General features: G+C 39.8%; 1 protein-coding gene across 5 annotated transcripts in view; it reads right to left on the minus strand.

Annotated features, from left to right (window-relative positions):
• fancl (FA complementation group L) overlaps positions 1-23,615 on the minus strand; it is a 33,922-nt gene that overhangs the window by 4,671 nt on the left and 5,636 nt on the right. For all 5 annotated transcript variants that reach the window (XM_026310138.2, XM_026310140.2, XM_026310137.2 and 2 more), the window contains exons 6-10: positions 15,621-15,717; positions 10,556-10,624; positions 5,464-5,614; positions 5,252-5,335; positions 231-276 (exon numbers count right to left, since the gene is read on the minus strand). In XM_026310138.2, the coding sequence (XP_026165923.1) occupies positions 231-276; positions 5,252-5,335; positions 5,464-5,614; positions 10,556-10,624; positions 15,621-15,717 (447 nt within the window). The remainder of the gene's footprint in view (positions 1-230; positions 277-5,251; positions 5,336-5,463; positions 5,615-10,555; positions 10,625-15,620; positions 15,718-23,615) is intronic.

The raw sequence follows: 23,615 nt of genomic DNA on the forward strand, positions 1-23,615 counted from the left end.
ATGAAGAGTAATTATGTCTTCATCTGCAATCAGATGGTTCTTTGCCATCAGAGCAGTAGACCTGGTATGCAGGGATTGGCACTGATAATGTTACTGCATTTAACTATTAAAAAGTAGGGAATGCTCATGAAATCCAGGAAAAACAGCAAAACCAACAATGATTAGTGATGAATAAATTTAAACTACATCCAGTCATTCATTCAAGTATAACTTGATGTAGAGAACCTTACCACAAGTGCATGTTGGAATTCAGCTTATTTCGCAATGGAGTAACCACTACAACAAAAAAAAGAAAGGAAATGATTTTATATTTTTAATACATAACTCTACAAACACTAAAACCCTTTTTCAAATGCCTGCAGATGTGCTATTGTTGTTTATAAGCCCTCAGAAAATTAGACTGTCTTGTAAAAACATGCTTTGTATGCTCTCAAATGTTGCTCATATTTGACAACAATGTCCTTCATGACAATCAGCGTCACCACCATCAGACAAGCAGAAGCATCATTGCTTCACCTGTTCCAAGGGGAGCTTGGTCTCTGTGCAACACTCATCACTTTCATTATTAGTTATTTCTGCATGCAAAAAGCAATATTTTGTGTGATCCTTGCACTTGATGGTTGTCACTGCCTCCCATCTTGAGGCGTATGTTTTTAATATCTTTGGCGTTGCATTGCTAGGCAACAGGCTAGGAGTTGCATGACCTTGGATTTACAGAAACAATGGCCAACAATTGACAGGAACTTAAATAGAAAGCTAAAGCTCACTGATGGCCTCCATGTTGGCATGGCAAGAATGAAAACGCGCCATTCTGGAAGCAAGTCTTTTGACATGAAAATACAAAACACTCAATCCAACTAGCCTGACTGAAGGCAAGCTGCGGAAATCAGTGAAAAACTTCTGATCTGAATAATGGCAGCATAGGCAGAATTTGTACTTCACTGTACACTGTGATACTTCAGATCACTGTAATTACAAACTTGCTGTTTGTTACAGTGATATCATCCTTTCGAAGGGGCACAGGACACAATTTTTTCCATTAAGGCCAATCAATTAGAATTTTAATTGATTAGGTGATAGACAGTAGACAACTAATTAATTTACTGTCTATCAACTAATAGGATAGAACAAAACAGCTTTAGTTATGTAAAATTATTATATTCTTTATTATCACCAACATTACCATTCTGGAGGAACTTTGACTACAGCAAGGAGTGCTTCCAAGAAGTTATGATGAAAGGAAGTAATGCCAGATCCCCCTTTGAAAAGGCCCAGAATTCCCCAGGAGCCCTTTCATCACTGGGCATCAATAAAAATTTATCCAGCCTAGATACCAGGTTCTCCTTAGTGGAAGCACTCCACAAATAATTTCAGGCCTTGCGAGAGTCTCTGGAGTTCAACCAGAATCAGGTGGCTGACTTGACATCTGAGAAGAGCTCTGAAGCTCAGTGAAATCTCTAACTGAGGACATGAAGATCTCAGAAGAAAATAAGGAATCCATTATTGAGCTCCAAGCTCGAAACATAATCTGGTCGTTTTGGGCATCCCAGAACAGGCGAGGAAGATCCGTGACGACCCCGATCAAACAGGATTCCGTATTTCCACATTACAAAAATTTTGATTCAGAAACACCTTCATAGGTTGGATGAAAGCACTGTATAGTTCTCCAAGTGCATCTGTCAGAACAAATGATCATACTTTCACAAGGTTCAGTCCTCAAAGGTCGCCCACTCTCTTTCTCTAATCACCTTTTTTATTGAGCCTCTAGCTGCTGCTATTCAACAAGATTATATTTTCGGAGTTCAAACAGAAGATGTACAACATAAAAAAAAGCCTTTATGCTGATGATGTATTTTCCTCTCAATCTCACAAAGCACTCACTCTGAAACAATCAGTTATAGACAAATTCTCAACTCTCAGACTACTCTATCAATTGGACTAAATTCACAGTATTACCATTTTAGGTAGTACAAATGCGATTTCCAATCTTTGTCTACATCTTCTCTTCAGTCAGGCAACATTAGATATCTGGGTGGTAATATCTCTCCCAGATTGTCAGACTTGATAGAGCTAAATTACACCTCTGTTGAAATCGATAAGGGGATGACCTCGGGTGATGGAACACTTTGCCTATATCAGTCATAGGAAAAATCACAAACATAAAAATGATGATCCTCCCTAAAATCCTCCTAAACCCTCACCTCTTTGGTTCAAGTAAGTGGACCAAATTCCTAAATTATTATAGAAATTGGTTTAAAAACCCTACAAAAGGCAAAAGATTGTGGTGGTCTAGAATTACCAGATTTTTATTGTTATTTCCTGGCAAACAGATTATAACAGTGGTCGTCAACCCGTCAATCACGATCAACAAGTTAATCTTTATGCCATTCAAAGTCGTTAAGGGTCAAAAATTACTTACTATGTTTCACCAATCAGAGCACTGCTGCAAATATGTTTGTTATAAGACCAATATTCCATTTAACTGATTGGTTCAATGGTGTGCCAATCAAATTTTCAGCACTGCGCCGCGTACAATCTGGCGAGTTTTACCAGAAGAGCCTGGTTTTGCCTTCTGTCAGTATTTCATACTTAGGGATGGATACCAAGACCTGGTATCAAACGAGCCCCGGGGCTAAATTGATAAGGTCCAGCCTAAACAGGGCTGTTATCAGTATTGAAGTAGTCACATTAAGTGTGCACGTTTAGCCCACACGGTCAAATATCCGTCCATGTATAATATATTTTCGCTATACACACAGAAAACGAGACACCTCTGTCAGCACTATTACAGATTAATTGGTCTTTTAATGTTTTGGCATGTCATTCTTTCTGGACATGCTTCAGTTGTTGGAAGCCAATATAAACTGCAGTGAAGTGCAGTGTAAGTTTTAGATACTGTGTTCTATATTTGTACATCAGCTGTCACATTTGTGATCAAAATGTTTTGCTAGTAAAAAGATATTCTTCCACAATTGATCTTCTGTATGGGATTTTATTTTTTAAACTTCTAAAAGGTACGGTAGATCTTTGCTTTTTGTCTGACATGAAAAGTGATCTTGGCTGACAAAAGGTTGATGACCACTAGATTACAATATATCTCTAAATGGATTCATCGTAATCCACTTGACAACTCCTGGAGGTATATAGAGCAAAAAAATCAACTGTAACCTACCTTTCATCAGCTCTACTTCTAAAGAACACAGCTGCTTTAAACATTAACATAAACACTTCTCTGAAAGCCTGATGGTAATTCCTTAAAACTTACACAAATTTGGAACAATCCTGACCTCCTGCTAAATAAGAAAGAAAATGCTAAGTTTCTTAAAGTGGTATGATAAAGGTATAAGATATCTTGAAGGTATTATCCAATCAAGAACATTTATCCCAGGAACTAGGGACACAGCATGGAATTAGTAGCAATAAATTCCTTGAATACTAACAACTGAAATCCATTATTCGAGCTAAGTTCAAAGGTAACCAACTTTACTTATCCCTACCTTCAATGGTAAGCAAATTCATCAACCTGTCAACTCCTAAACTACTATCTAAAATTTACGTTTTAATGTCTAAAAGAGAGGCTATGTGTGGGCTCTGTGGGCTGGGGGGTTAGGGGGCTGCAGAAGTTCGACTTCCGCTGCTGGGGATGGGGCCTCGGGGGGCCAGGCAACCCTGCCTGGGCGGAGTGACTTCACTTCCTGGTCTGGTCTGGGGTCATATCCTGGGACCAGTTGGGAAGCTGGCTCATGGAAAGAGCATGTTTTGCCTCCTCTTGTGACCCCTACTCCCTCTACCTTTTTCATTCAGCTCAACACAAGTCCTTGGGGGCAGATGAACGGAGGGTTGGGTAAAGGGCGGGGTGGCCCTAGGGCAGTTCTTTCGGGATCAGTAAATGTGTGTGTGAATGGGGCGGGGGTCCACAGCTCACCCCTACACTGTTCGCTGCTGCTGGCACTTGTGATGGTCGCCACCTGCAGGCATCGTGGTATGTCGGCCCTGCTCCCTGCAGCAGGACTTCCTCCTCTGCTTCCTGCCTGTCCTCCTGCACAGTGGTTCCTGGGACTCCCTGGCCAGTGCTGTCGTGGTGGGTGCCGGCTGCCCATTGGGGTGTGGAGCGCAGGCCTCTCTGGTGGGGGTTGGCCCCGTGCTTGATGGGTGTGCGGTGTCTGGACTCACGGGGCCTCGGGCCCAGGGTCCGTTTGTGTTTGGGTGGTGTGTCTTTGGCTGGGTTGAGGTCTGCCTGTTTGGTCTTCTGGGGGTCTCGGTCCTGAGCTGTGATGATCCCTCTGTGGCGTCCTCTCCCTCAGCCTGGATGTGTGCGTGGTTGCAACAAGAAAGGTGTCTTGTTGCTCCTGGTTCATGGGAGGCATATCACCCTCAGGTGTTAAAATCCAAACTCTTACACAGTAACTTCACTTCAAACAGTGTCCAGTGACTATCCAGCTGCCAAAATCCAGATGAGTTTACTTTTTAGAACGAGTCCACAGCAGTATTAAAGAAAAGCTATAGACATTGGATCATGCATGACCTTTTTTTTCTTTAGTTTAGATTCTCACACTACAGTCTCCAGAGACATGCTATAACTGCATCCAATCAGGACAGAAGACGAAGTGGAAAGCCCAAGTGGACATCTGTCCAAGAAGACAAGTACTTACGAGTGTCCCACTTGAGAAACAGACGTTTCACTGCTCCCATCTTGGCTGCATTGTTGAATAAAACAGAAGAGAAACCAGTGTGCATAGGCACTGTACACAGCAGACTCAAGTCAGCTGGCCTCATGGACAGAGTTGGCAAGTAAAAACCACTAAGCTCAGCATACTTTACAAAACTGGAACCAAGTCTTATGGACTGATAAGTCCAAGTTTGTGGTGTTCAGAAGAATGCCAGGATTTTTTACTGCAAAGGGTGTTTGTTTTTTTTTTCTGATGGAAAGTAAACAAACAAATTTGACCATTGCTCTGTGTTCAGATATGCTTTAAAATTAATTGTTGGTTTTGTTTTGTGATTTGTGATCCATTTTCAAACATTTGAACTGATAAAACCAAAGATAATAAAAATACATAAATGTGTAGGTGTTTCCAAGCTTTTTCTTGCCAGTGTACAGCTTACTCACAAAACTCAAGGGCACTTCAAGACTATAAAAGGGAAGAGAGGATTTCCCATGCTAAAATATAGTGTGTCCATTTTAGGTGTGTAATGGTGCATACACTTCTTGTGCTTTGAAGTGTTGCAATGTCTCTGGGGTCCTACGCACCATGCTCAGCTCCCAGCAGGCAGCATTCTGGCAGCATCTTAGGGTGTCTGGGATCCAACTCCACTTTGATGGATACATTGTTGCCTGTACAAACACACAGGTATGTACCTCAACAATAACTTACTTTTTTATAATGTAGAGCATTTCTGTATGTGTGATAATTAGTGTTGATCAACATTAATGGGTGAAATCCAGCACATGTTGCACTCTACCAATGGCGATCCGCCTCATGGTGTCACACCGGCTGGGTTTTTCTGGCTCCAGAATCCAGGTCTGATTGTCAATCTCGTCCAAGACATCCCAAAACTCTGTCAGGGACTCCAAAACCAGCATGAACTGCTTATGGAGCTGCTGCAGAGTACTCTATCAAGTCAGAGCAAAACAGATGTCAGATACAACACTGAAGCCAGAAGCAGTCTCTGTTTTGAGTATCTTCGTCATTGCCCAAACTGTAACTGTCGTTTCTGTTACTGCAGCCTTAGTAGCTGTCTAATCTCTGATTGACTCGTTTTAAAGTAGACTTAATTATAGTGGTGAGGACTTGTGGATATAATGTTTTGCTTAAACTGCTTAGTCCTGTATTTGAATGGATGAGAGAAACACACTTATGTACATCAACTCTGAGAGTTAGATGTGAAGACCTCTCATGTCTGCGATAAGCTCAAAGGAATGATTATCTTTGCAATATGCCTGAAAGCAGGGGAAACAGCTAGCCTGGCTCCGTCCAAAGTTCACAAATGCGCTCACCGACACCCCTAAAGCTCAAACAGAAATGTAAAAATGAAAACCTGTGGGTTTTTGGGCAGCTAGATACTGCAAGCTATTTCTTAGCTACCAGAATCTGGTTACAGTTACATTCTGCAGGTTTGTCTGCAGTGAGGTCGTCAAGTTTATTTATGCCTGTGGAGAGACCCACTACTACGAAATATATCTTCACAGAGTTTAATACACTATAGCATGTAAACAGTTTCCCTGTGTTGGTGTTTGAATCTAGGTTCACTTCTTTGGTAAGTCACATAAAAAGTTTAGTATTTGCATAGTACATAAAGCTAATTCCCACAGTAGATTGGAGATAGTAAAACTGTGATTAAGTTTATGTTCAAGAGAGTGCACTTACCAGAATCCTTTAATTTTATTATACATTTTTGATTACAACAAAATACCTTCTACTGTCTTATCTGAGCCAAGAAGAGTGAACTGCAAGAGCAGTTGACAAGCCACCAGGTGACTGAAAACTGGAACAACTTAAGGCACATACATGTTCATCAAGAAAAGACACATAGAGAAGAGAAGGGGAGTATGACAGAAGTGTGGGAGAGCAATACAGATGGAATGAGAGGGAAAAAATTAGGGGAAAAAATGAACCAAAAATTATGGGTCATTGTGCCAGCACAGTGCACACAATTAAGCATCGTCCAGGTGCTGAGAGCCTCAGCAATTACAGCCCAATTAATGCCAGTGGCATGATTACGGTTACAGCTCAGGATAACTACGCTAGGCCCAGTTCAGAAAGGACAAAAAGGAAGAAGAGCTGGTAAATGAATTATTGCTCTAGCTGAGAGAAGAACATGGCTGAGAGTAGAAGGCTGTAAGAAAGTATGAGTGACACTAAATCTTATGTTGTGATTTGCTCCTTGGCCATCTCACTCAGTCCTCTTTATATACTGATGATCTCTGACAGACCTCATTTTAGCTGGGAAAATCAGTCATGCTGAAAGAATTCACTCCTACTTAACACAATTAAAGCCTCACAAATAAAGGTCCATCATCACATAGATTCAAAAATTGTACAATAAAACAGTTCTGCTCTTGGGTAACTTTGGCCACAATGGTCTGATAAAATGAAACAACAAAAACTGGTTACAACCTCTGAAGAGTGAAATGTTCATATCTATTACAAATTAAAACTTGGGATTTTTTTTACCCGTTTTCAAATTAAATCTTATAGATGATTAATAGGATAGCAAAGATGAAATACATTCTTCTACACATTTTGAACCAGCTTTTTCTCAAATCTTGCTCTCATTAATTGCTGAAATGTTTCACCCGTCTGTCAAGTTAAAAAGGCAATATTATCATTTGGGTTGAGAACTAGTGTTTCAGACTTTTAATCAGACAAAACAAGTAATATAGAGACAATTTCCTTTTGAAATTTTCCAGATGTAACGATTAATCACAGCTTAATGTTTATTTATTTAAACAATGTTTTTAGCCCTACTCCTGGTAGTGTCAATCTTCAGCTATCATTGTATTATAATTACTAAATAAACTTGTCAAGCTATACAAGATATGCTTCTTAAACACAAGGCAATAGACATATACAGCAAATACTGTAAAGTCAATTATGATGCGCATTCAACATTGGCTCTGGTGACCACTACTCAGGCACCCACACACACATCCACCTTTTTATTCACATCTCAGTCTCTTAATACATGCAGGTTTTGGTTATTAAAAGTCCCCTTTTTCACAGTCTACAAGTACAAAGGCCACAAACTATACACAAATTACACACACATACAGGACAAACTCACACACATACACACAGGTTTATTTTCTTTCCATTCTAGTTCCACACATACGCAGTGTGGCACGTCTTGGCCCTGCAACAGAGCAGGCAATAATTACTCATTCAAATGAACATGTCAGGACTGCCGACAGACAGGCCCTTCCCCCTCCACCACACACACACGCATCCTTCACACATCAGACAAACACACACTTGGCACCAATGCAAGCACATACATACACATACGGTATATACACACATAAACACACATACTTCATGTTGCAGTGTGGGAGAGATCCATCAACGGCCCAGCAGGCAGACAGGCTCCATACGGTAGCACTGTTCTAAGCTGGTCCTCACTGTACGCCTGCCATGTATCAGCTCAACGACACAGACACAGACACACACACACACACACACACACACACAGACGCACGCACACGCACACGCGCACACACACCCACACATTAGCATATCTCTGCTCAAATTCTCTTTCTCTCTTACCTCTTCTCTGATTTGCCAACACTGTCAAACACATCCACGCATACACACACGTAATATATTTGAAATTCTTGGAAGACCAGTGCTCAGATATGGTGCAATAGTTTATGATGGACAAGGTGACTGTGACTGACTGTGTGTGTGTGTGAGAGAGAGAGAGAGAGAGAGAGAGAGAGAGAGAGAGAGAGAGAGAGAGAGAGAGAGAGAGTAAATAAGTGACACAGCCTCAGAGGCAGAGGCAGCGATGAAAAGCGGAGCTGTAGTGAAAGAAGCAAGACGACAAACAACAATAATGAGGCAAAGAGATACAAAGAGCTCACAGCTGGTTTTACATCAAAGCACTGTATTGCCAATTATACTGGACTAAATTTGAGGGGCTGGAAGAAAATGTCTTAATACGGCAGGTGGAGAAGTGTTTTGTCAAATTATGCAATAGATAGTAGAGGATGACTCAAGTGGATTTGTGTAGCTCTTAATCACGGTTTGAGTCTCAATTGGCCTCAAAACATCACACTAAAAACATTAAGTGGAAACATCACCCTTCAAAAATATCAAACATATTTGTATAATACAAAAATGTGACAGGCTTGGCATAATGCTTGTGACATAATAGCTGGACATTTGTCGTAGCCTTGAAATGTCTACTATATGTCTACTGACCATGACCTTTTACAAATGAAGAATGTGATCACAATTCAGTTTGCCATTATTATTTGCCTTATTTACAGAGATGAAATATCTAGTATATAAAGTATAATAAAGGTCATGTGATTGTTCAGAAATAAATACAGTTTGGGTTCATATCACTGGTGCATGAACATAATTTTTTACTCGGGATGGTGGGGAAGGTGGGGGAAGTCAGATTTTTTTTATGCACCATTGCATGCATGTCCACCACTGTTTTATATCACAAAGTAAATGAAAGAATGTACAGTAGTAGCTGTTAAATAGAAACAGATTATTGTGTGCGAATCGTGTTTTACTTTAATATTTAGGAATTTTTCACTTGATTTTATGAAGACAATCAGCCAACCCTTTTTCCTAAAACTGTTTTAATCCTAGCTAATTGTACATGGTGTTTACTATTTTAGTAACCTATGGTGTGGTGCTCCATGTTTAATAGATCTTTGATTAGATACATCAAACCTGAGAAGCCCATGAGATTATAATTAGGTTATTTATTTGCTGCTGTACCTATTCACGCAACCACGAATAGGCCACGAATAGGCTAATAGGTTTTGTGACACCTGGTGGCAGACAGAGGCACTGCACATTAGATTTATTTTATTTATTTTTTTACCACAGTGCAGGATTTAGATCACTGCATCCCTGATGCAAAGCCACTGTCAGGCATTGCAAACATACTATGGTAAAAAAAGTGTGACGTTTTGAATCGCTACAACTGTAAACGTAGTTATTATGGGAACTATAATTAAGTAAGTTCTGGTGCTACACAATACATCTGACAGTGGTCTGATCTACCATGGGAGTGTTGTTAACCCACAGCTCCAAATATCCATGCAGCAATATAAAGAGTGAGAAATGTAGGACTGAAAAAATACTGTTTATTCATGAAACTCAATATGATTCTCTAGGTTGGGTTTGTACATCAAGTACAGCTGGGTGAGCTATGGATTGCTAAAGTTAAATGAAACATTCTAAGGACGAGTGACTTTTTAATTGAAAATTTTTGTGAATTGTTGTGTTGCCGTTATAGAGATTTAATCACAGTGGACCTTGTCTGAAATGATGAGAAATGTTTAGAGAATATCATAAAATGCATATAGAGTTGAGCTCCATGAAATGACAGTTCCTAATAACTGAAGTTATACAGGCTTGACAATTTTCACTTTTATCAAACTTTAAACTGAGTCTACAACAAACTTAAATATTTGACCTCAGAAAGCGATATCATAGGCTGACTACTGATGTTTAATTCAGTGCTTTTCTTAGATAGAAAATATTATTTTCAGAGTTCAGGGTTTCTGTTATGTAGTTAGAAAATCAGTGAGACATACATAAAAAGCAGCATATTTTAATGTGGTTCAGTGTGGTTTATGATTATTAGGTGTTACATTAACACTTTGCAGCAACGTTTTGTCAAATATGAATAGACAGCAGTTTTAATGGTTTTAAATTAATACTGAGTTTTGAAAATTAGTCCTGCCTATTTCAACTATTTGCATCAATCCTGATCACAGAACACTTATTTGCAGCACTGCAAATGCTGACTACAACTTCACTTAATAGATACAAAAAATGAAAAAACCGGTACATACAGTTCCTGGACATACCTGTGGGGTCCATGTTATGGCCAGAGGGATGGGGAGGTCAGCTGAGCATTCAGGAGCCTCAGCAGGGTGCTGTGGGTGCACAAGAGGGAAGGTTTATATAGCACACATTACGACTTCATTTAAATATGAATACTAATTGATCTTCTGAATCCTTGATTTTACCTACTCTGGGACAGAATACCAGGTTTGACTGCCCTCCCTGTATTAAAATCTCTTTTTAAAAGCTCTCCTTACACTTTCTTCTCATGTGGTCATGCTATGTTAACTGGCATATTGTAAGATCGATAAAGCCTCAAAAACTCTACCCCTGATGGATGGGTGGATGTTTATATGTAAATAATTGATTTGCTTTTAACCGTACAGGGAACCAGACCTTTATCTGAAAGAGGCTTATATAGGAAACTGGCTTTTATTTCTCATTTTCCACTGATTAAGTTTATTATATTTTATCAAGAAGCCTCTCTCTTTTTTGATTTGCTACCATTTTAGATTATTTATTGTTTATACTAATTGCTATCAATGCAAACTCAGTACTCACTCAAGATTAGCTATCAAAGTACAGGTAATTCCACTTAACAGTAATGGTTACTAACTTGCTTGTAATAGCAGTTGGTCTTTGCTATCTGATCATATTCAATATTTGTCACTCAGCCATTATTTGAATATCATCAATCTTTTAGGAATACACAATAAATCCTGGCATCAGTGCCAGCCAGCCAGTTAATATGACACTAAAACTTCATTAAGTCATCAATAAAAAGCTTGTTCAGGATACACAAGCCAGATTTCCTCTCTCATTTCACCTTTAACATCACAAAACACTATGTCCTTTCCTTCTGCTCTTCCTTTCTCATGCCTGCCAAGCCAAGCATTCATGTGTCTGTGCCAGTGCTGCCTCCGCCCCAGCTGTGCTTGGTGAGGGATGACCTGGCGATGGATCTGGTGGAAGCAGTTGGAACAATAGGAAGGACTCAGATCTATTTTTACCCTGTTCCCACCGAGAGTGAGGTCCCACTACCCTCTTTTGTCCCCAGTGAATGTCATTTGGGCTTTGGTAAGCACCACCTCACCATGCCCAGAATATGCAAACCTGCTTGAGATACAGGATTGCCCTTACAGTTACCAAAATACACAATGGAATGTGCCATGAAATGAATGAGCCTTCATATGGAAGCTCCCTATCTAGATTGCCCTGTCATGTGGCCCCAAAGAGGGGGTTATCAGGCCACACCGTCAAATATCTTCTAGGCCCCATGACCAGATCATGCTCCAGCACTCCCTATATTAAACCTGGTGGCATAACATATGTTGCTTTCTGCCCTCTCTTTGCTAATGTACTAATGCTATTGCTTTTATTACTTCAAAATAGGACATCAATATGGCTCTGAGAGCACCCTCTCAATGATGTTTTGTTGAGTTGTGCCAACTGCCTTGCCTATGTTAGATTGGTCTCAAAAATATAATTATCTTTAGGTGTGTTGCTTGTTGTGCACGCAAGAGTTGTCTTACAGTAATAAAACCTCATCCATGTTGAGACATCTGAATGCCAGGCATGACAGCAGTCATGTACAGCAAGCTAGCAATCCTGTGAATGTTGAGCGTTGATTGAGAACAAAGGATTTTGAAACTTTCCTTTTCATCATTCCGGGCAGAAAATCTGTGAAGGCAATGGTGAAGGCAAGATACAGAGGAGAGGACCATGGCTGAAGCAGGTCTTGTGGACATCCATTAATATGGATACGTATCTGGTAGTTACAAGCCATTATTTAAAGGAAGATTTGGATTTGGCCAGAGTTTTATGGCTACAGCATTTTCCCCTGACCCACTCAGAAGCTCATATAGAAGAAGCTACTGGTGCTTTATTGGCTGAGTGAGAAATAAAAAACAAAGTTAGTGGCGTGGTTACCAATGGAGCCCATAACAACTGTCAATCAATTGAACATCAGACACATTTACAGCTATGAACACATGCTGAATCTGGGGGTGAGGAAATCACTTTCCCACACTCCGGAGCTAAATCGCAAAATCATGGGACACTTCAAGCCAAGCACCACAGCAAAAGAAAAGTTGTGTGCAATCCAAACCAGTAAGGGCATGTAACAGAGTAAATTGATTTAAGAGGTGGGCACCCAATGGAACACCACTTTTTTTCTCTGTTTCAGCTTCTGTATGAGCAGAGAGAACCACTGGGGGCAGCACTGGCATTGCTGAGCGCTGACATAACACCCTTCAGTGCTGATAAATATGACACCATAAACCATAAATCGCAGTACTCAGGCCATTTCATCAGACAACTGAGATTTCAAAGGAGAAACGAGTGTCAGGGTACAAGGTGATTCCACTCACCAAAATGTTAAAACATTTCAGTTCTGCTCAGTGTTCCCAAATGGTCTCTGGCATTGGTGGTTCACTGGCTAGTAATTTTAAAAATTATTTGACAGATAAACTCAGTGGCCTTGAAAAAGTAACACCCTTATCTGTGGCTACAATTTTGGACCCAAGGTTCAAGGATGTTAGGTTTTGCAACCTCCAAATGCACACCGATAGCAAGTGTCCACAGGCACTCACTGAGCCTCATTGTACACTGGGGGGGTACAACCAAGACCAAGAGTACGACCTGTGAGCACTGCTGCACAGCCATGTGGATGCTCAACACCATGTTAGCAATGCATGTGCCAGTATCATGGTGAAAATTCAGATTTTAGTGTTTTTTTTACTAGGTATTGCTGAAATGTAAACTATTTTATTCCATTATAGATAATTTCTCTTTCTGTCTCATATGATGCGAGAACAACATCGCAGGACACTTTATCCCCACTTGTGGAAATTGGCTTGCAAGTACCTCTGTATTCCAGTGTCATCCTTTCTGTGTGAACATACATTTTCAAAAGCAGGGAAAATAGTATGCCAAAGAAGGAACCGACTAAAGCCTGCTACAGATGAAAACATATTATATTGTGGCTTTATATTTTGAATAAAAACCTATGAAAAACCTCTCTGCCCTCACACTGCCTCTGGGCACAAGAATTCTCTTATAAGTCTGCCATTTCCCAAATGGTTAATAATTCAAACATATAGTATAAAGCAATGCATTTAGAAATAATTTTCTTTATGTATAATGAAGTAATGATGCATAGGTATTTATTTATAGTTACAAAGAACAACAGTAGAGTAAAATGAACACAGTCTTAACTGAACCTTTATTGCTGAAATGGGACATAGGCGTGAAACGGTGAACCACTGTCTGTGCTTCGGTCCAGCTCTTCACAGGCTGCCATGACTGCAGTCCACCACCAGATGTCACTGCTCTGAAACCCCAAAGCTTTGAATCTTTTCCAGCACAATTTGAGGGAAAGCCCCAAAGCTTCATGGCACTTTACCTGCCCAAACACCACACTATTTGCTAGAAATAAAATTCACCAAACACTGGTAGTACTATGAGTGTTATTCTTTTAATGCCATCAATCACCTGCTTCCTCAGATCCTGGACCTGCTCTTTATCACTGAGAGCTCTAATGTACCACCAGCCTAAACTTCTGACTGGTTTTTCTAACGCTGTCGGAATTGCTTCCCCATCTCGACAAAACTTCTTGTCTGCAAATCTTCATCCTGGCCCACTTCAAATTAGAAAGCAACTTATCCAATAGTTTCTTTGTACATGGTACAGTGGTAGTGATGGTTGTCATGTCATCCATGTATGCAAGTAATTGGTGGTAACCGCTGTCCTGACTGGAGCCTCTCCTATCCTGCAACCCACTTAGATGCCCTAATAATAACTTCCATTGCCATAGTAAAAACTAATAGTGGAATTGTGCATCCTGCCATAATGCCTGTTTCTAATTGTTGCCATACTTTAGTGAACTCTTTTGTTGTAAAGCATACCTGGATGTCACTAACCATTTACTAACTCTGGTACTTTAAAGTAATGTAGTGCTTTCCACAGTACACTATGTGGTACAGGTCCAAAGGCATTTGCTAGATCTAAGAAAACCACATGCAAGTCTATTTTTTTTTCTCTTTGCTGACTGAATTGAGTGCCAGATCATGTTTGTGTGCTCCAAGCATCCAGAAAAACCTGGGATTCCAGCTTTCTGCACTGAGGTGTCAAACTCTTTACTCTCTACTCTCCAGGTAAATTGACAGCCTTTGTGTCACTACACGAAAGAACCTTTTAAGGGAACTTATTCAGAGATGCAGGAGTGAGAAAGATATCCCGACAGTATAAACAGTAAAATATTAGTTTCAAGTACATGAAGTTTCTGTAATAATAATAGTTTATACTTTCACCTAAATACCTTGCAAATTTAATTACAGTTTATAGTGATATGTCCAGTTGGCAGCTTTCTCAATAATTATTAAATAATGAGAAATCCAATTGGGACTGAATATTAAATGACCCAAACTGGAATCAGGGGAAAAGGGTTGATAGGGACATCCTTAATGTTCATTAGTTTCACCTGTTTGATTGGACTCTTTTCCAGAGACTATTTATACCAGCCCATTTCCTTTGTTCACCACCAGATTAGTGTTTGTTGTTAGCGTTGTGCTGTTCATGCTAGAGCCTAGGGTGTGTTTTTCGTAACACGCCTAATAAACTTGTGTCCTGCATTTATTTGGGTCCTTCTCCCTCTTTCACTGACACATAAAAGGTTTTGTGTGCTTCTCTGAAAAGGAGCAAGCAGAAACAACAGCTATACAGATAAGTGTGGGTATACTGGAATTCCCTATGCATAGAGGAAGCTTTTCTATCATGCTGAGGTCTGTGTGGAGATGTTTTATCTGTGCTATATCTCAGTCACAGTGGGTTATCAGGTCTATGCACACCTTCTCCAGTTTGACCTGGATATTGGGATACAAATGTAAATCAGTCATTTGCTATCAAGATCCAGTATGCGCTTGGTGAAGTCGACCTGTTTGGATCTAGATTGTCTGTAGGTCAACATTAAGATGCAGAGTATTCCATTTGATGATGAATAATTTCTGTGTTAAAATGATCCAGTCCTTACTGTAAACTCTGTGTGTGTGTTTGTGTGTATGCTCCTGTGCATACAAGTGTGTGTCTTACCTTGGACTTGAATTTAATAGTGAGAATGTGCTGCCTTCCGGAGGAGTCCTCTGCCTTCAGTTTCAACGTTTGGAACTCAGTGTCTATGAAAAGCAGCCTGAAGATGGACACACACAATACATATGCCATAAATCAACGTGCATTCACACAGAAGGCTACATATAACACTGAACACTGACAGCAGCCATCATCCATCATTAATCACAGCAGCAGGGAGCAATATTGAGTCATCAACTCTGCCTTTAGATTTATCACTCCAGATATCAACATAGTGACATTACATCATGCTACAGTTCCACATTTAGACCCAAATACAATAGGACATAACTACAGACATTTTTCCTCTAATTAAATTTTTTCCTCTATTGGAATACAACACATCGAATTATGCTGAGGCTGAGAGCAAATTTCTTTCAACCTGGGTCACCAGAACTGCCTTGGGTTTTATGCGTTCTAATAAAATTGCAAGGATACACACTGACTTTATGTACATGTTAAATGTACAATAGTAACTAATCTGAGGACCATTCAGTCAGCACATCACCTCATTGATACATACCACTGCAAATCTTTACATCACTTACACACATCTCATCACACAGTAAAATAATGCTCAAATTTTATACTAATCAGCATTGACAAATTCAAAGACTAATTTTGATAAACACAAGACATTTGAAAAAAATATAATTTAGGTTTATGTTACAATTTGAAAATAACTGAAAACAACCTAGTCAAATCATATCAGTTGAATAGCTTAATGGTCATCCTGCTTGAAAAGTCACAAATTAGAAGGATTTGATTAGTCAGGGTCTCAAGGAAAAGCTTCTGCGTGTCTCTTGACTACCCATATGATGTAGAAACTCTTCCACAATGACAAAACAAGCAATATTCTAGAGGAAAACCTGAATGGTGGGAATTGTAGGCATGAAACCACACTGCACTGTTAAGAGCGACAAAGAAAAGAAGAAGCCTGACCTTGTTTTAGAATATGTTACCATTTATTGTTTCTTCTAAATCAAACTTAAAAAAATGTGGTAGAACCTACCACATTCAGGTGTAAATGAATTTTGAACAGTGTCAACACATCCCCAAACCTGCACTAAACAATGGCTCAAATGACTACAGGTAATATGAGCCAGCTGGAGGGAACAGTGCTGCTAAATTTACTGTTGCTCTAGTCAGCCCACCACCCCACCCTATTCAGTCATCTACTGAGTCCTGAAAACAAAAGACTGATCTAAGACAAAAGTCCTCCTCCAGATTTACAGTACATCACGATGGATGCTCTGTGCAGAGGCTGACATGGCTGTATATCTGCTGGGGATTTATCAAGTGTTGTAGAGAAAAGTGATGTGAGTGGTGTGCTCAGGAATGACACACACACAGGGAAGTGATGGAATGATTGGACGCTGTGTCCGATTTGCCCGACTCATAAAGCTGTCTGCTTGTTCACACAATTACAATCAAAACCCAGTGACGGCCAACATTGCTGAAGTGTCATATGCACACAAACATCCATGCATACATACACATGATATGATTTTGCCAGTTGGACAAAGCAGTTGCATGCTGACCTGAGACAAATTTCTGCTAACACACTTACTCAGCTATCACTAAAACCACCTGCATACACACACATATACATATAAAAAGATATGTCAATACCAATATCAGTACAACTAGAAGGTCAAAACTAGTAGCAGCTGAGAACTTTTTGAATGGACAATGCCCAAGTTACTTTAGGTAGACAAACATTGTATGGTACCATAAAATACCCATTTCTGCTAAAAATACAAACATGTCAAGCAAGACAGTAAATAAATCTATGCAAGTGAACAAAGTGACAAGGATCCAATACATGAATAAAACAAATAAGTCGTTGAACTGGCAAAATAAAGTGCTGGTGTTTGCAGAAAGCATGAATAAAAGAGTACTGGTTATCTCAAAAGTAAATCACTAAATATTGGGTGTTTCTGTGGTTGTCTGTTAAGTCTAATAGGCAGAGTGCAAAGTTTCTGCAAGTTTTCAACTCACACTGTCCTACCTGCAGCATGCTAGCACCATAGTACAAACTGCAATTACTCTCACACATTATGTTAAAAAGACTATGTATATTTTCTACACTGACAGAGCTGAGTTTGAGAGAATATTATCAAACCCAAATGAAGCTTGAATCTGCTTACTGAATCCAAATGATTTGCTAATTAAATTTCAGCTTTCTAATTTGCACATCATTTGGGCTACAGCTAACACTCAAATGCCTAGCCATAATGTCAGAAAATAATTTATAGGTTAATGTCACAAACTGAAATTTATGGTGAAAACAGAGGAACTATGTATGTTAGCAAAAGTAACACCACATAGTTTTTCGACCTTAAAATAATGTCTTTAAAATGATTTCAGTGGAAGAACAACTCTTAACTGGACGAATTCTACCACCACTGCAACCTGAGCTGCATCCGCACTATGTAACTTTCATGTTCAGGTAGGATCACTCAGCCCCCCATCTTCTGCCAGTGGAAGAGTGTGTGACCTGTTAGCCAACAGCCAACTATAAGACGAAACAATCTAACACAGAATTCTCAAAACCAACGCCATGGCAAAGCCAGCAAAGAAACCAAAGAGTGTTTTGTCAGAGGAAGTGAAGAAAAGAAGAGAGATCAGACACAGGCTTGAACACGAATCGGTCTAAACGAATCAACTCCTCAGTCATAAAAATTGTCATGTTCCTCGAAGCACAGGTCGAGGTGGAGGAGTAGCTGCAATCTTCCACTCAAACTTATTATTAAACTTTCATCCTCAGAACAGTTAGAACTCATTTGAGAGCCTTACTCTTAGCCTCTCACATCCAAACTGGAAAACACAAAAACCAGTTCTACTTGTCATTGTGTACCGTCCACCTGTCCCTTACTCAGAGTTTTTAACTGAATTTCCAGACTTCCTGTCTGATTTAGTGCTTAGTTCAGATAAAGTCATTATAGTGGGAAATTTTAACATTCATGTAGATGTTGAAAATAATAGTCTCAGCACTGCATTTAATTCGATATTAGATTAAATTGGTTTCCCTGAAAATGTTAATAAACCCACCCTTTCAATCACACCCTTTTCCCCAAAATCCTCTTTTGTCAGATCATTCTTTAAGAACTTCTGAATTTATGATAATGGATCATGCAGCATTTGGAAGAAAATTCCACTACAGCAGATCTGACAAAGCTCTTAATAAATTTAAGGAAATGATTCCATCTTTATTTACATCTATGCCATGTGCCAACATAGTGGAGGGCAGCTGCCTCAATCCTACTCCCCACCAAGTTGATTATGTTGTTGACAGTGCTGTAGCCTCACTGCATGAAACTCTTGACACTGTGGCCCCTCTGAAAAAGAAGTTAGTGAATCAGAGGAGATTAGCTCCATGGTACAGTTTACATATTCGTACCTTAAAGCAGGCATCACGAAGGCTGGAAAGGAAGTGGCATTACACAAATTTAGAACAATTTTATCCAGTCTGTAAAAACAGTCTATTAACATATAAAAAAGCTCTCTGTAAAGCCAAAACTGCATACTATTCATCAGTAATAGAGGAAAATAAGAACAATCCCAAGTTTCTTTTCAGCACTGTAGCCAGGCTGACAAAAAGTCACAGCTCTGTTGAGCCCAGTGTTCCCTTAGCTCTCAGCAGTGATGACTTTTTGAGTTTCTTTAAGAATAAAACCATAACAATTAGAGATAAAATTCATCAGATGCTTCCTATAGCTGCCATAAAAGAATCTTCTACTACAGTAGCTCCTGAATCATCTATAAGACCTCATGTTTAGATCTCTCTGAATTCAGGTCAGCAGTTGCTTCATCTAAATCAACATGTGTCTTAGACCCCATCCTGACTAACCTGCCTTATTAGATTTGGTAAATTTATCTCTAGTATCAGGCTACATACCAGGCTTTTAGGCTTTTAAGACTGCAGTAATGAAATCCCTTCTCAAAAAGACTAGTGTTGATCCAGGAGTCTTGGCTAATTATAAACCAATATCCAACCTACCATTTATTTCTAAAATCCTTGAAAAAGCTGTTGCTAAGCAACTATCAGACCACTTACACAGGAATGAACTATTTGAAGATTTTCAATCAGGATTTAGATCACATCATATTACAGAAACAGCACTGTTAAAAGTCACCAACGATCTTCTTTTAGCCTCAGATAATACTCTTGTTTCTATACTTGTCCTGCTAGACCTTAGTGCTGCATTTGACACCATTGACCACAGCATCGTATTACAGAGACTGGAGCTTGTGATTGGAATCAAAGGAACAGCATTAAAGTGGTTCCAATCTTATTTATCGGACAGGTTCCAATTTGTTCATGTCCATGATGAACCTTCCACGCACGCAAAGGTTAGTTATGGAGTTCCACAAGGCTCTGTGCTAGGACTGATTCTGTTCACCTTGTACATGTTTGCTTTAGGCAATGTTATTAGGAAGCACTCTATTAATTACCACTGCTATGCAGATGACACTCAGCTTTATCTATCTATGAAACCTGATAACACAAACCAGTTAGCCAGACTTCAGGTGTGCCTAAAGGACATAAAGGCCTGGATGACCAGTAACTTTCTACTTTTAAACTCAGAGAAAACAGAAGTTATTGTATTTGGGCCTAAAAACCTCAGAAAAAGCTTTACTAACAATATAACTTTCTTTAGATGGCATAGCCCTGGGCCCCAGTACTACTGTGAAAAACCTCCTAACCTTGGCAATATTGCCAAAGTTAGGAGCATCCTCTCTCAAAATGATGCAGAAAAACTAGTTCATGCATTTGTTACTTCAAGGCTAGATTACTGTAACTCATTACTATTTAGGATGTCCCAGTATCTCCATAAAAAGTCTCCAGTTAATCCAAAATGCTGCAGCCACAGTCCTGATAGGAACTAGCAAGATAGATCATATTTCTCCTATACTAGCTTCTCTTCATTGACTACCTGTAAAATCCAGAATAGAATTTTAAATCCTTCTCCTCACATACAAATCCCTACATGATCAATCTCCTTCATACCTTAAAGACCTCATAGTACCATATCATCCCAATAGAGCACGTTGCTCTCAGAGTGCAGGTCTATTTGTGGTTCCCAGAGTTTCCAAAAGTAAAATGGGAGGCAAGCTCCTTTCCTGTGGAACCAGCTCCCAGTCTGGGTTCAGGAGCCAGACACATTCTGCACTTTTAAGGCTAGAGTTAAAACCTTCCTTTTTGACAAAGCTTATAGTTAGGCTTAGTTATGCTGGTATAGGTCTAGACTGCCTGAGGACTCTCCATCGGTGCACTAAGTTCCCCTCCCCTACCCTACCCCTCCCCTCCACTTAAATGCATATTCCACGATTGATTGTTACTAACTTCGTTCTCTCCCTCTCTATCTGTCCTCTCTCCCTGTACCTTCTGCAGTTGTCTCTGGTCCTGGAGCTGTATATCGCTGACGTGCAGTTACTGGTCCCACCAACGTGCAGTGTATTTGTTGTTTATTGTTGCTGTTCTTTTCTTTCTCCTCTATCCACTCACCCAAACTGGTCGAGGCCGTGGCCGCCCAAACTGAGCATGGATCTGCCTTGAGATGACTGAATTGTGATTTGGCGCTATACAAATAAAACTGAATTGAATCAATATCGGACAGGCTTACACTCTGGATTCACCAGTTCTGTCAGCTTAGTCAACAAATTTACATGTGCTGCACTGCCCATAGGGAAGCTAATACAGCAACAGTATTTACGACACTGGTAACAGACAATTGCGCTTCTCAACCAGATGGGGGAAACTGTGAGCAAAATTTAGTGTTGCTTTAAGAAAAAAATTGTCTGGCAAAATAGTCACTTTTCAAGTGGATATTAAAGTTGTTGAAAATTTTGGCATAAAAAGAGACATAATCATACCACTTATTTAATTCTGTATTAAGAGCAGAAAACTCAAACCAGTGCCCACCTTAAAAGGTTTAGTTCTCTGCAAACATTATTGACAGTTACAAAACTTATAGGTGTATTGCTGACACACCCATCTCCATCCCCTCTCTTCTGTCATCTCAAACCCAGTATAGTTAGAACTAGCTGGCACCTGTTACTTGGTTATGATGGAAACAGCATGAAAGTCAGACGTCCTGCTGGGAAGACTGATGAGAGCATCCCATTTGCAACTACATGGTCAAGTGAGCTGCTGCAGACTATGCACATTTGTACTTGATTTTTTTATTTTTTGTTCGTATTGACAACGACTAGTGAGATTAACACATATGTAGTTCTTAACTGACTTGCATTTGAAATTCATATTTATAATGATGGCATACACAGGGTATGACTGAGGGAATAGAAGACAATGCAAGTCATGCACACTAACATAATGTATGCGCAAAGAGAGTGCACAAGAAATGCACAAATTTTACAAACTCTAGAGACACACCTATTTACTTACCCTGCAGAACCCTGTAGTCAGTGAGCCACCACTAACTGGCCTCAGAAGAGTAGAGAAACAATCTGACAGTGCTCAGTGCATTCACCAAAAGGCCAGCTGTGCCCATAATGAGCTTTGAGGGCTACATTTGGGTGACACAGTGTGATGGTGGGCAACTTCTGACCTACTCGACCTTGGTTTTTTATTAATTAACACATGGTATGCCATCTCCAGCCAATTAAGATGACCACACTCGCAAATGCAGAAATGGAGACAGAGAGATGCGAGAGACAGACTCTGTTACCTGGTTCAATCAGCAGACAGAATTTCTGATGAAAACCCCTGGTGCCTATTAGCACAACCCATACCAATTAAGACGCTAAGCGAATCTCAAGTGCTTTGGAGATTGAGGGCCACTGTGTATAATGCCTCCTGACCGTAACATGACACTAAAAATTATGTTGGTCCCATTTCCAGTGTAAAACATACCTGCATACCCCCCTCCCCACCACCACCATTACAACCAGAGAGTCTTCAATTAGGGCCATTTGCATTTTGCTAATATCATAATTGCAGCCATGATCATTAATAGGAAAGTGGAAAATGAGTCCAGCAGTGAAGGCTTAATCCAAGATATCTTCCTATCAACAGCCCCTCCCCATCTCCTTTCTCTCCTGACGAGTGGAATTGACAGCATTAGCCAGGCCTGTCGCTGCACGTGGGCTCAGAGTTATTAAATGTGACCTGAATTTAACTCTAACTCAATAACTAAAAATAAGGAACTCATTAAGAGCCATTTGTTAATGTGGGGCTGTGTTGCTGAAGCTTAGTTTAGACTGCTGGCAGAAAAAGACAAGGAATTCTTGATATAGCCATTTATATCAGTGGAGTCTTTCAGCCGTATTGGGAAAATACGCAAAAGTTAAAAGCATAATATTCATAATTATTATTAAGTTACCGTTTCATTTATAACCCCTCCTCATCTCTGGCATATGAGTTGGTTATAACTGACTATTTTTTCTCTACTTCTCAGCTTCTATAGAGAAATAGAAATAACATAGTATTGATATACAGCAAGCAAGTCTGCAAGCAAATTACTTTCAGAGTGTCCTGATACCATGTAAATGGGAAGGAACATGTTTTTCATTGAAAGTGGATACGAATTTGCTGTAAAGCAATTTAAACTACAATTTACATTTAGTGGTTTTTCCTGCAATAGTATTCCAGCAGTAGTTTATTGTTGTAATACTGATCATAGTTACATCTCTCTGGTTTTCATACCTTGTTGAAAACCAGTTGAATCATTTCTAGAGGCTTATGCTGGTACACTGAAATAAATGTGGTGAAAACTTTCTTTCTTTTTTCTTGCCAGGCCTCCAAGTGTCATGAGGCAACAATGCAGCCCCACTCCTTGTCCTCGTGTGTCTCTCTCCCTCTTCTGTGTCCGTCTCTCTTCTTAGTTTATTACTTACAGGTGTGCCAGGTGAGGAGGCGTGTAATCATTCGACATCCCACAACCATAATAGCCTCTGTCTTCTCCAGTCACGTCGCCAGGTCGTCAGTTTAAT

The sequence above is a fragment of the Mastacembelus armatus genome, chromosome 15 (genome assembly GCF_900324485.2).
Source record: "Mastacembelus armatus chromosome 15, fMasArm1.2, whole genome shotgun sequence".
Lineage (NCBI taxonomy): Eukaryota > Metazoa > Chordata > Actinopteri > Synbranchiformes > Mastacembelidae > Mastacembelus > Mastacembelus armatus.